Here is a 14,683-nt window from a genome sequence, read left to right as displayed (position 1 = left end):
GAATTTTTTTCGGATCGGTCCATAATTGGTACTAGCTCCCATATAAGGTCCACATCCGAAATTCACTTAAATGCGCATAATTCATTGATAAATAAAGCTATCAGGGTAAAACTCGACGTCATTCGTGAACATTTTCCACATCGGTCCATAATTGGTTACATTCCATATAAGGAATTTTTTCAGCATTGGTCCATAACTAGCTCCCATATAAGGTTCACTTCTGAAAACCACTTAATGCCACATAATTTATTATTAAACTCGACATGAGTATGTTCTATGTATAGATAAATCATTTTGATTATTTTTTTAGAATTGGTCCATTATTGGTCATAGTTCCCATATAAATTATCGGTAGGATCGGCACATAATATTTCGAAGAATAATCGGTCGGTATCTGAAAATCACTTAATACAAATGTTTCTGGGCCTAATCAAAATTAGTACATGTATAAAGAAGTTACAAAATGATAAATAGTATCTTAATTACGGAAACAAAACATGTGCCGGGTTGTATTTTAATACTTAAGTAAAATTTATGTCTTTGGTATACATATATTATAAATTCGGCCCTATAACTTTAACCATTTATAACATATTTATATTGGGTTTTAATAAAAAGTAGTTTGCAGGTGGATGATATTTAAGATTCGGCAGAGCCAAATATAGCAATCTAACTTATTTTTATTTATATTGCTTTTAGGGTAGCAAAGCACACTGAGTACAGCTAGTTATGGATATAAAATGGAGATTTACAATGTTAAGCACAACAGAAAAAGAAAACGACCGTTCGGTTTTAGGGTATATAGAGAACTCTCAGATTTATTTACAATTTACTTATATTTATAATATTAAAATCTAACATAAAATTCTTATCAACTATAAAACAATGCATGTGGAATATTCTAATCAGAAAACATTCTAATCATAAATTATGTATTTAATGTATGGTCATAAAAAAACCCACATTTACAATGCTTGTGCATTTGTTGCAACCATCAGTCTATGCTCTGATCGTGTGTTCATTAACATAAACATTAACGATCAAGCATCTGACATAAAGCATTAAATTTATTTTATTGATTTGGGCAAATACATAAAACTTCTAATTTATTGATAAGTTTTATACCCGTATAATATAAATATGCATTTCTATTCCACATGCATAGTTTTCTATTTTAAATATCAAAATTCAATCTACAAGATTGAACATTCTGCCGGCCCTGAAAGCTCCTAGTTTTTCAGAACAAAACAGAACTAAATAAAAATTATAATTTAATTTTAAAAACTTTATATATAACAACAATATCATATAAATTTATATTGAACCTTTTAGTTCAATATTTTAAATATATTTTTTTCTTTTAAATCAAATTTTAGAAAACTTAAGTTCATAAAAAAAATTAAAAAATTCCTAACTTAACTCTACCCTATATTATACGGGGAAGCGTAATGGTAGCTGGCAGAGAGGTTGATGAAATATGGCACGTTCTTTTCAGTATCCAAAACAAGGCAATAATGACGACAGTGATAATGATCAAGCTTATCTTGTAATGATTAAGATGATGGCCCTCAGCTAATATCGGAAAACCAAGAATTGTTGTTTCTTTAGGAATGTCTAGAATCTTGTACACCTCTACTTCACTGTTAAGCTTCAAGTGACTTATATTAGGCATAAATGATGTAATATTCATAGAGGGGAACACATAATGAACGTCTGTTGCATATGTATCATATGCCCACAAATGAAGATCTGCTGCTTCCAAATGACAATCTGCTTCCATAGTTAATAGTCCTGAACCATGTAAAACAATATGTTGAGTTTTATCTTGACAAGTTACTTCTGCTGGTGTATGTTCATATACTGAGAAAATCCAAGTATTCGGTGTATATGTTTGACGCCAATAGTTTTGAAGATTTTTAATTTCTATTTCACAGCTATCCGGAATTTGCTTAGCCCTGAGGAATAATTTGACTTCACAACTATTTACCGACCTGGTGCTGAACAATGGGTGTACTTGATGGCATAGCGTTAAATCTCTCATCTTCTGGCAATGCTCAAAGTTTCCATCATCTAAAATATAAGACAGCGCCTTTCTCTTATCGATGAGGAAATATCTGCTGTTGGTGTGAATATTTACCGAATATCCATCGTGAGTTATTGGATATTGGTATACTTCATATGCATCAAAGATTTCATGATTGATTAACGGCAGCTGAATGCTGAAGAGTACGAAATCTTCTGTTGTTCTGGTGAAAACTTTTGACACCTTAGCCAATTCTACAGGATCTTCAGTTGGCAGCCGCAAATTCTTGTTTAGGTTGACTTTAATAAGTTCAATTTGTTTTTTGAACTTTCTTATCGGAAGAATTCCATTGAGAAAATTTCCTTTAGCATTGAATATTGCCCCAATGATATCATTTTGAATTCTTTCTAGTACCTCTAATGACGAAAGAATGTTGGCTATAGCTGCAACTCGAGTAGCTTCATCTTTGGTTTCGTGGATTTCTCCTTCCAGTACTTGTATGGCTCCACTCAGCTTCGTTATGTCTTTAAATACAGCTTTATTTTGTTTGCGTATGATTTCCATTGTCATATCTTGCGCTGAAGATAAATTTCTAACAATGTTCAGCAAATATTCGTCTTTCGCAGCGTTTTCTTTTATCTTCTTGGACACTTCTTCGGCATGTTCTTCGTCCATCAATCCAAAACAGAGAATGAAATACACCACCCACAAATGGCAAGAATGATCTTTTTTGTCTTTTCGGTGCGGAGGCCACTATCATATCATGCCTGTTCTCTATTCTTTCATACAGAGTCTGCAAATTCTGGTACGATGATGACTGGAACACTGCTTCTTTAGTTTCCAGCTTGCCGAGGGACATCATTGCTTCGCTCAAGGAATTCATGGCTGTTATATACTCGCTAATGTTGATATGCACTGTTATACTCCATGATGTCTTCGTTAACCCAACCATAGCTACCCTGTCGAAGAATATCCCTGCCTCATTCTTAAAGTTATTAATTTTAACTAAAGACCTAACTGGACTAATAATTGCTAACAATGTTAGTACTGTATACAAAATATTCTTATTTTTTATTTTATTATTTTTATACATATTTTTTTTCAAATTATGATTGTTATTATCATCATTATTATTTTTAGATTTTTTGTTTTTAATAATTAATATATTATTATTATTATTTACAGATGGAATGTCCATACTGTAATTTTTAGCAGAATTTGAAATATTTCTGGTTGGTATTTCCAGAATTTCATCTTCATTTTCATCAGTGGGAAAAGGACAAACATTGTGGATCGATCTTTTCGTTTCCCCATTGCTGGTCCTTACTTCCACCATTCTGCATAATCCATCCGAACCCGTTATAGTTCGGATGACCTTCCCACGCCTCCAGCTCATTGGAGGAATATTGTCTTCTTTCAGAAGAACCAAAGTATTTGGTTTAATATTTTGCATCGGTTTGTTCCATTTGTACCTTTTTTGTAATTCGGACAAATACTCGGACGACCAACGTTCCCAAAACTTTTCAGTATTAGATTGCACGGCTTTCCAATGCTCACGCAAACCACTATAACATTTGTTATCTATTGAATCATTGAAAGTATTGAATGGCTCTCCTATCAAGAAATGTCCAGGGGTTAAGACTTGGAAATCATTAGGATCATTTGACAAAGGAGTCAACGGACGTGAATTAAGAACAGACTCTATTTGTGTCATTAAAGTATAAAGTTCCTCGTACGTCATAGTCCCTTCTGTCACTTTATAAAAATGTTTCTTAACAGATTTTACGCAAGCTTCCCATAATCCGCCCACATGTGGAGACCTTGCTGGTATATTCAGCCATTCAATATTCTTTTGAGCGCAGAATTCATCAACATTTTTACAGTGCTCTTTTTCTGAAAACAGTTTATGTATTTCATTTAAGCTATTTGCAGCGCCTATAAAATTTGTAGCATTATCCGAAAATATCTTCCCAGGACAACCTCTTCTAGCTACAAATCTTTTCAACGCACCTATAAATGCAGCGGAAGTTAAATCAGATACGACTTCCAAATGAACAGCTTTAGTCGCAAAACAAACAAATACGCATACATACGATTTGTCTGTTTTCTTTCCTCTGACCTTATAATGGATTGTTATAGGTCCAAGAAAATCAATTCCTACATTCAGAAATGGACGTGTTCTAATAACCCGATCCTCTGGTAAGTTACCCATTAACTGATGTAACTGTCTAGGATTTAATCTGAAACACCTATAACAATTGTTTATCACATTTTTTACTAATTGGCGACCTCTCAGTGGCCAAAATCTTTGACGTACTATTGCTAGTAACCCTTGTGGTCCTACATGTAGATGTTTTCTATGCAAGTCTTCTATCATTAATTTTACAACATCATTTTTATAAGGAAGAAGAATTGGATGTTTTGTATCATACATTAAACCACTGTTTTCTAGTCTTCCTCCTACTCTGATTAACCCGTCATTATCCACAAACGGGTATAACGTTGTCAAATTCGATGATTTTGCCAATTTTTTATCAGATTTTAAACATTTAAGATCTTCCGAAAAATGTTTCTCCTGAATATTGTTTACAATTGTTTTTAAAGCAAGTTTCCTGAAATAAATGAAATGCTCTTTATCCCTTTTTCTAAGCACATGAATAAATTTATGTACATACGCCACTATATTTTGCAAAACATTAAAATTATTCCTATGATTTATTTTACCAAAAATATCATTACTCTCTCTCACTATAATAACCTTTGCAGACTTTTTTATTTCTGGTATCTCACACTTTTCTAACATCCTTGAAATATATAGTTCTTTCTTTAATAAGAATTTAGGACCATTAAACCAAAATTTATTTTGTACTATTTCTTTAACCAATAATCCTCTTGAAATAAGATCTGCTGGATTATCTTCTGAGCTGACATGTTTCCATCTATTTATATTACTATTTTCCTGTATAAAGCTTACTCTATTTGAAACAAATATCTGCAAACGTGCCGGATCTAATCTAAGCCAGCTCAAAACTATTGATGAATCACTGTAGTAGAAAAATTTTAATAGGAGCTATTCTTGATTTAGATGCAGCTAAATGACAGTAAACTATCCCATTGCTGTCTATGGACTTTACATAGACAGCTGCCCCATATGCCTTCATGGATGCATCACAAAATCCATGAAGTTCTATTTGTGTTGGTTTGACACAAATAATATGTCTTGGAACGTTTACTTCATTCAGAAATTTGAAATTATCTTTAATTTTAAGCCAATTTTCAGTCAATTGCTCTGGAATTTTATCGTCCCAATCAAGTTTTAACTTCCATAAATCTTGGAGCAGCATCTTTGTTTTTACCGTTACTGGTCCTATTAAACCTAGTGGGTCAAATAACTTAGCAACTTCGCTTAAAATTGTGCGTTTTGAAATTTTATTCTGAAATTCCAATTTACATTTCAAACTAAATCTGTCTGTTTTTGGGTTCCATACAATCCCCAATGTTTTAACAGACTTCAAATTATTTGATTCTATATTTAAATCATTTTCTATATAACTGGGATCAATACCTTGGAGCAATACTTTTTCATTAGTACACCATTTCCTTAAAGGCATACCGAAATCCATCAATATATTGTCAATATTTTCTCTAACTCGTTTTAATGATTCTATACAATCTCCTCCAGTCATCAAATCGTCCATGTAAAAATCATTCCTAATTACGTCTGATTCAATTGGAAAATTGTCTTCTTTACAATCTGCAATTTTTTGTAAACATTTTACTGCTAAATATGGAGCCGAAGCTGTTCCAAATGTAACAGTTTTAAGAGCATATGTTTTAATAGTTTCATCTGGATTCCAGCGCCAAAATATTAACTGATATTTTCTGTCAGCTTCAGAAATCCAGATTTGTCTATACGTTTTTTCAATGTCAGCTGAAAAAACATAACGATGTTTTCTAAATCTTAATAAAATATTAAAAAGATCTTCTTGCAGCCTAGGACCAGTATGTAAGATATCATTTAGCGAAACATTAGTTGTTGTCTTACAAGACGCATCAAATACAACTCTTAACTTAGTTGTTGTACTCTCTGGCCTAAGTACACAATGATGTGGTAAATAATACCCACTATTCATAAACGAATTATTATTTATCAATTCCATATGACCCATTTCCAAATATTTTTTAAGAAATTCATTATATTCCAATCTAAGTTCTTTGTTTTTCTCTAATTTTCTTTCTAGAGCAAAGAACCTTCTTTTAGCTATTATGGTAGAATTACCCAATTTATTCTGTTCATCTTTAAATGGAAGTTTAACTTCAAACTTACCATCTGTAAGTCTTTTAAAATTTTCTTCAAAATGTTGCTCACATTGCTTTTCCGCAACTGTGAGATTATTCATTTTTGGAACCTCTTCCAATTCCCAAAACTTTTGTAACAATTCATCACAAGATGTTTGAATTGTTGTGACCACACTTGATTCTGGTTTGGAACCATTTGCTGTCATCAGTCCATATGCTACCCAACCTAACTTCGTGTTACGTAGCTTTGTGTTTGTCTTTTTATCAATTATTTGCCCATCGCAAATCAGATCAAACACAAATTGATTAGATAGTAATAAATCCACTCCTTGTGGAATATTATATTTGGGATCCGCTAATTTAATATTAGATGGAAAATTTCCCAACAACATTCGCGTTCCTGGTACGTTTGACACAAATTTGTCAATGACGACCGCATTAAGGAATGTTTTATATTGGGTCACTTTTGATCTAAGTGATATCCCAACCTTTTCCTCTATGGAAGATTTTTTCCTTTCTAAACCTTCCACTTCTTTGTTTATTTGCAACCTTTTATATTCAACTTATTTCTAAATTCTTTCGAAATAATGTTGACTTGTGCCCCACCGTCTAATAAAACGCGACATTTTTTCCAATGGCCATTTCCATCCTTGACTTCCACTACTGCTGTTGACAACACTGCTTCGTCGTCTTCATCACCGTTTACTATTACTGTCTTCGCAGGGATCTTTTCCCTATGAAGAAGAGTATGATGATCACCATTGCAGCTTCCACAAATAAAATTACTTTTACACATTTTATTTGAGTGTCCAACACCGAGACATCTGAAACACACTTTACCGTCCCGTACCTTATCCCATTTTTCATTTATAGATAAGTTCCTAAATTTGGAACATTTATTTAAATTATGTCCAACTGCACAATTCAGTGGACATTTTATTTTAAATGAATTCGTTGGAGGATTTGTCTTTTGACTTGCCCTCTGAGTTTGCATGTTTTGTCGGGAAGGATTCACCACATTTTGGTTTGCCTCCCAAGACCATTGATTTACTCCTAGAGGATTTACCATCTTTCTTTCACCCTTTGTGAAATCTTGGCTTGCCTCCAAAGAATATTGAATTTGTTTTAGAAAATCAACTAGACTATCCACTTTTGGAAGTTCTTTTGATTTTCCCAAATGTTGTTCAAATTGGATTCTTAAGTAATCATCCAATTTTCGCTGAAGCACGAAACAAAGAAATGCCTTTTGCATTTCTTCTGGGTTCAGTTTCATGGCTTCTAATGCCTGCAAACTCTCATTTATTTTTGTTAAAAACATATTAACGCTTTTTACGTTATATGTTACGAAAGGGGCTTCAAGTATACTCTTAAAGTATATTGATGTTATTGCCCTTTTGTCGGAGTAGTATTCATTTAGAATACTCCAGGCTACTTCAAAGTTCTCATCCTTTGATGGCAACTTTGAAATCTTTTTTGCCGCTTCTCCTGACAACTTCGATTTTAACATACACATTTTTTGAGTATTTGACACAGGCTGATCTATTATCAGCTGCTCAAACAACTCTCTAAATGTTTCCCATTCCGTAGCTTTTCCACTAAAAGTTGGTATGTCTATAGTGGGCAGCTGGAATGGTAATGTTTTGGCATAGCTTTCTATGCCCGGGATATTTTGGTATTCGTCACGTAAATTGTAGAAAATGTCAGTCAATTCGTCATCTGGAAATTCGCCCATATATTTAATAAATTGATTTTCGGCTAATTTAAATTTTTCTTTAAGAATGTCAATCGTGACTTCCTTATTTTTAAATTTATTCAATTTAGCTTCCAAATCATCCAAAATATACTGGAACTGCCGAATCAGTCCAGCATTTTTATTTCTGACAGAGGTTTTTTCCATATCACCTCTGCCAGAATTTATTAAACCTTGCTCTCTTTGAAGCAAAAATGGTACACCAGGCTCCTTTTGCCACATTGGGTCAGTAAGATCCCTTTGTAACATTGGTGCAATGGATTCCTTTTGTGACAATGGTACCGTAGCCTCCTTTTGGCACACTAGATCAGTACCATTTGAGCCGTGGGTTCCCTTTGCCTATCCATTGTATCATCGTCTTGTTCTTTATTCGATGATGTCAAAAGATTTTCTTCCTCAATAAATCTCTTTTTTAATTGCCCATACAAAGCATTAAAATTATTTATTGAGGCCCTCACTTCATCAACAAAATTACCTTTAAAATAGGCATTTCTTTGCATTGTTGACGAAGGAGGGCGGAGATCTCTATCATTTTTGTCGAAACTTTCGACATATTCCCTAAACACTTGTCTCAATGTTATAACTTTAATTTTTGCTTCCTCGCTAGGAAGATTACTTTGAGCGACCTTGCTCAAAGAGTTATAACATGAGACAATCTCAGTCCCTAATCTCTCCTGTTCTTTTATAATAGATACAGGGTCCATTTTTATTTATATATGTATAATTGCTGCAAAAAAGGGAAAATATAAATGTGTATATATGTATATATAATATAAAAAACAAATAATTTTCTGTAAAAAAAAATATTATTAAAATGTATGTAAATATAAAATATATAAACAAAATATAAATATTGCTGAAAAAGAGAAGGAAAAAAAAACTACAAAAAAGATTACGCACTTCCCGAAATTTATTAAAGTCAATTCCCAGTTTCAATTTGTTGTCACTTTTAGTAAAAACAATTTTCAAAATAATTATTATTAATACTTTTTGTTAATAATATTTATTTCGAATTTGCAACAAATTTGTATCAACTGGTCGTGATATTATTTTATATATTTCATAAAACAATACACTAAACGACTTTTATATAAATTTTTATATTTTTTGTTGTTTTTTTTTACGGCCCGATTATAAAAACTTAGGAAAATTTGACTTACCTTATCAGCTTTTTTTTCTTATTTCTTTGTTTTTAATTTTATTTTGTTTATATTTTATTTATATTATCACTCGCGCCCGGGTTTTCTTTATTTAATTATTTATTTCATTAACATTTTTAAAGGATTTATATATATTTTTATTTATTTTTTTTTCACTTTATTTATTTTATTATCCTTTTTTAAAGTATTTATATACAGTAGTTTTCCGATTTAACGAACCTATATGTTGTCAGGCCTGTTCGTTAAATCGAAAAGTTCGTTATATGCAGTACTAACTCGAAAGTGTCTTTTGGGTACATAAATAATAAAATTACATAAAATCAAATTTTTAAAAATATGTTTCAGGAAATATTTGTTCAATTCACAATCAAGTTATATATTGTATCTACTAAAGTGTAGTAACAGTGATTGTGAACAGATCTTTGCAGCAAGTCATAAGTTTATGTTCTCAATGAAAAAAAAAAAAAAAACAATCAAAACAAACAATGTCAAAAGATAAAAAATCAAATAATATTAAATTAATTAAACAAGTGAAATAAACCAAATTAATTTCTTTTAATTTAAAATTCTCTTATTTTCATTATTCCACATTTAAAACTAATAAATAAACAGTTTTTAATAAAATTTTATTTTTGTTTGTTTTGGTAAACAGCTGTTTGTTTGAATTTCTGTGTTACCACTTTAGCTGAAATAAACATATGAAAAATTGTCGTAAGAGTTGTATAGAGCTTTTGCATAGAAAATACCAACAACATTGTTATAATTATTGTAGCAGCTGCTGACATACTACGCATACAACGCTACAACATCGATTGTGAATTGAACAATTATTCTTTAGACAATATTTTATAAGAATTTTATGAAAAACTAGCAATTTATATCACAATGTGAAAACAATAAAGAAATCTGAAAAAAAACACAGTTTATTTCGTAAAACTAATCTACGTTCTGGAAAAGCAGTCGGACGACATAATTCTTAAAGAAGTTGAAACCCAATGTCTTGAATTGCGATGAATCTGAATCTGGCCTCAGAATTCCTCCATTACATCAGGCTTAGGAAATAGATTAATGTAAAGTTATTACAACGCGAATTCAGTTTAATTGTTGCAATATTGCCTCTGTCATATCTTGTTTTCTAGATTTTGCGACATTAAGGATTGTAGATTTGATTATCTCATATTTTTGTATAAATCTTTAATAACAAATCTCAGATTATCTAGATCCTTCATTTTACTAAATTAGAAAAAATCAACTCTCGAAATCCATATTCGAAAGCAATAGAAAAGGAAATACCCCTCCTAAAACGTCGAAGCTTTTCTGAAATGTTTTTTAGTTATTTTTGTTAATTAAACTCTAATTTCAATTAATTTTATTTATATTTGTTCGTTAAACTGAGTACAAAAAGTATTTTTTGTTCGTTATGTAAGGTACTCAATGTAAAAATATTGATAGTTCGCTAAATGCGATGTTCGTAGAAACGAATGTTCGTTAAATCGGAAAACTACTGTATATATATATATATATATATATATATATATATATATATATATATATATATATATATATATATATATATATATATATTTTTTTTTTTTCACTTTACGGCGCGTGCACAAAAAAAAAACTTGGGGTCACCAAATGTTGAGCACAACAGAAAAAGAAAACGACCGTTCGGTTTTAGGGTGTATAGAGAACTCTCAGATTTATTTACAATTTACTTATATTTATAATATTAAAATCTAACATAAAATTCTTATCAACTATAAAACAATGCATGTGGAATATTCTAATCAGAAAACATTCTAATCATAAATTATGTATTTAATGTATGGTCATAAAAAAACCCACATTTACAATGCTTGTGCATTTGTTGCAACCATCAGTCTATGCTCTGATCGTGTGTTCATTAACATAAACATTAACGATCAAGCATCTGAAATAAAGCATTAAATTTATTTTATTGATTTGGGCAAATACATAAAACTTCTAATTTATTGATAAGTTTTATACCCGTATAATATAAATATGCATTTCTATTCCACATGCATACTTTTCTATTTTAAATATCAAAATTCAATCTACAAGATTGAACATACAATTTCATACAATCAGGAAATTTGTAAAAAGTTGGCAATCAAAAATTAACTGTGCCGAATCTTAAATACCCTCCACCAGCAAACTACTTTTTATTAAAACCCATTTAACTATCTAATATTTAGATAACTTGACAAAATTGTTGTTTCCGTAGTGAGGGTACTAACATTTATGCATATGTGGAACTAATTTTGATCAGGTTCATAAAATTTTATATTAATAGGTCAGTTGCAAACATTTTAATATAATGATTTATCTATACACAAACATACTCATGTCGAATTTTATCTGGATATAATCATTTAATAATGAATTAAGTGGTATTAAGTGATTTTCAGAAGTAAAATTCCGTATAACGATTTATATACATATACAAAATACACATTTATGTCGATGACTTGGATTGTCAATGTGCGTTTAAGTAATTTTCGGAAATGATCCTTATATGGGAGTTATGACCAATTATGGACCGATCAAGAAAAAATTTCGTATAATGATTTATATAAAACAAGTAAGAGTGCTACATTTGGCTATGCCGAATCTTATATACCCTTCACCACAGTGTATTTAAAAAATATCAATTGTATAAAATTTAAATTTATTTCATTTTCCCGTTTATATCATTATTATAGCAATAGCAAAACGAACAACAACAACGCTAAACGAAATAAACACACAAAAAAACAAAATACACAAGGCAGTAAAACCAACAGACATCCAAACATACGAAACGAAATACACAAAAAATAAACAAAAGCAAAATACACAACGCAATGAAACCAACAGCCATCCAAACATACGAAACTGAATACACCAAAAAACAAAAACAATATACACAAAGCAATGAAACATACAAAACGAAATACTCACAAAAAAGCAAAAACAAAATACACAACGCAAAGAAAACAACAGACATCCAAACATACGAAACTGAATGCACCAAGATACAAAAACAATATACACAGGGCAATGAAACACACAGCCATCAAAACATATGAAACGATATACTCATTGAATAAGCAGTGTTGTCGTTGTTGCTTATATCAAAGCATGAAAAAAATTGTCTTTTTTATGAAATTTTCAGAGGTTGTCTCGGATTTTTGCTCATATCTCCGGTATTTATGGACCGATTTTGCTGATTTTAAATAGCGATCTTCTCGAAAGCATGTCTAACAGAATTATTGAAGATTTGAATCTCGCCGTTATCTGGGGTCCTCTAAAAACTGATTTCAACAAACACACAGACGGACGGACATACAGACAGACAGACGGACATAGCTTAATCAACTCCGCTACCTATAAGGATCCAGAATATATATACTTTATGGGGTCGGAAAATTATATTATAGAAATTACAAACGGAATGACAAACTTATATATACCCTTCTCACGCAGGTGAAGGGTATAAAAAAAAAATATTCAAGTCGAATATTACTCCAATAGATTTTTTTAATTAAAAACATATGTGCGCTTAAGTGATTTTCGGAAGTGGACTTTATATAGGAGCTATGACCAATTACGCGCCTCTCCAGAAAAATTTCGTAGATTGATTCATATGCATGTACACAAAACATATTTGTGTCGAATTTTATCAAGATAGCTTTATTTGACAATGAAATATGTGAGTTTAAATGATTTTCGGAAGAAGTCCTTATATGGGAGCTATGACCAATAATGGACCGATCCGGGGAAAAATTGGTATTATGATTTAAATGTACACAAAACTTTATACCCATAGCTTTATTTATCAGGGATCGTAAATAATTATTATCTTTGAATTTTTAAAGAAAAAAATCAAATATAAGAAATTATAGGAGAACAACTTTAAAGATAGCATTTTTATTGTTTTGAGCTATATTTTTATAAAACACTATGCTTTTTAAATTTTTGATTTTTATTTTTTTGGCAAAAAATAATAATTATTTTCTGATTTTTATTTTTTTTGGGCAGAAATAAAAATCAAAAAATGATTTTTATTTTTTTTGGCAGAAATAATAATTATTGTTCGATTTTTATATTTTTGGCAGAAATAAAAATCATTGCTCGTTCGTCAGTGTCTTTGTTTGTTTAATTTTTTGTTCACTACTTTATTTTAAGATCAAATAATATAAAATACAGATTTAATTAGTTATACATTTTATTATTTATAAAATTGTTTGTTTACTTTTTTGTTATAAGTTCACAAAATATAAAATACATGTTTATTTTAGGACATATTGTCTTATTTAGCTAATTGAAAATGTATAATTACAAGAAAAATAAGTATAGCTCTTCTTCTTTATATTAGTCAACGTAATTTGTATTTTAGCTTGAAACAAACAAACAAATAAAGAAACAATTTTATAAACAATAAAATGTATAACTTAATAAATCTATATTTTATATTACTTTATCTTAAAATAAAATAATGAACAAACAGGCAGACTAACGAACAAACAATTAAACAAACAAACAAACAAAGACACTGACGAACGAACAAATAAACAAACTAACGAACAAGCAAAGAAATTATTTAAGATCAAATAAACAAATAAGCAAAGAAAAATATCAAGCGAATTAACAAACAAATGAATAAACAAAAATGATATTACCTTGATGATTTTTATTTCTGCCAAAAATATAAAAATCAAAAAATAATTATTATTACTGCCCAAAAAAAATAAAAATAATTTTTTGATTTTTATTTCTGCCCAAAAAAATAAAAATCAGAAAATAATTATTTTTTCCACCAAAAAAAAATAAAAATCCAAAATAATTATTATTTTTTGAGTTTTATTATAAAAATCATAACGGTTACGGTCCCTGTTATTTATCAATGAAACATATGCGTTTAAAGGGCTCTTCAGACGATCACACTTTACGTACGACAAGTCTAATGGAAAAGTAAAATGAAATTCCATCTGTATGACAAAAAAGAGAATAAAAGTCGTATGATTTATGTTTTTTGTGTTTACACGATTGGTATAAAATAACAAGTAAAAGTGCTATATTCGGCTTTGCCGAATCTTAAATACCCTTCACCATAGTGTATTTAATAAATATCAATTTCATAAAATTTAAATTTATTTAATTTTCCCGACTATATCATTATTATAGCAATAGCAAAACAAAATGAACAACAACAACGCTAAACGAAATAACCACACAAAAAAACAAAATACACAAGGCAGTAAAACCAACAGCATCCAAACATACGAAACTGAATACATCAAGAAACAAAAACAATATACACGTGGCAATGAAACATACAAAATGATATACAAAAAAAAAAGAAAAAAACAAAAAAAAAAAATACACAACGCAATGAAACCAACAGACATCCAAACATACGAAACTGAATGCACCAAGAAACAAAAA

The 14,683-nt window shown here is 30.2% G+C and overlaps 3 protein-coding genes across 3 annotated transcripts; all 3 read right to left on the bottom strand.

Annotated features, from left to right (window-relative positions):
- Positions 1-1,426: 1,426 nt before the first annotated feature.
- LOC119613936 lies at positions 1,427-2,698 on the bottom strand. The gene has a single exon (XM_037970008.1). The coding sequence runs from the start codon at positions 2,696-2,698 to the stop codon at positions 1,427-1,429; it is 1,272 nt and encodes a 423-aa protein (XP_037825936.1).
- A 2,366-nt stretch (positions 2,699-5,064) lies between these two features.
- Positions 5,065-6,528, bottom strand: LOC119613935. Its single transcript, XM_037970007.1, has one exon. It carries the CDS (start codon positions 6,526-6,528, stop codon positions 5,065-5,067), a length of 1,464 nt encoding a protein of 487 aa, XP_037825935.1.
- A 326-nt stretch (positions 6,529-6,854) lies between these two features.
- Positions 6,855-8,329, bottom strand: LOC119613934. The gene has a single exon (XM_037970006.1). The coding sequence runs from the start codon at positions 8,319-8,321 to the stop codon at positions 6,861-6,863; it is 1,461 nt and encodes a 486-aa protein (XP_037825934.1). The 5' UTR covers positions 8,322-8,329; the 3' UTR covers positions 6,855-6,860.
- Positions 8,330-14,683: the final 6,354 nt, after the last annotated feature.

The sequence above is a fragment of the Lucilia sericata genome, unplaced genomic scaffold (genome assembly GCF_015586225.1).
Source record: "Lucilia sericata isolate MDLA Ls3-8-SP2 unplaced genomic scaffold, ASM1558622v1 Contig002445F_arrow, whole genome shotgun sequence".
NCBI classification, from domain to species: Eukaryota; Metazoa; Arthropoda; class Insecta; order Diptera; family Calliphoridae; genus Lucilia; species Lucilia sericata.
This window is presented reverse-complemented; position numbering and strand designations above follow the sequence as displayed.

What these genes read in the sequence shown, in the direction of transcription:
- LOC119613936 (XM_037970008.1), bottom strand. Translation starts at nt 2,698, where the DNA reads ATGGACGAAGAACATGCCGAAGAAGTGTCCAAGAAGATAAAAGAAAAC.
- LOC119613934 (XM_037970006.1), bottom strand. Translation starts at nt 8,321, where the DNA reads ATGTTACAAAGGGATCTTACTGACCCAATGTGGCAAAAGGAGCCTGGT.
- LOC119613935 (XM_037970007.1), bottom strand. Translation starts at nt 6,528, where the DNA reads ATGACAGCAAATGGTTCCAAACCAGAATCAAGTGTGGTCACAACAATT.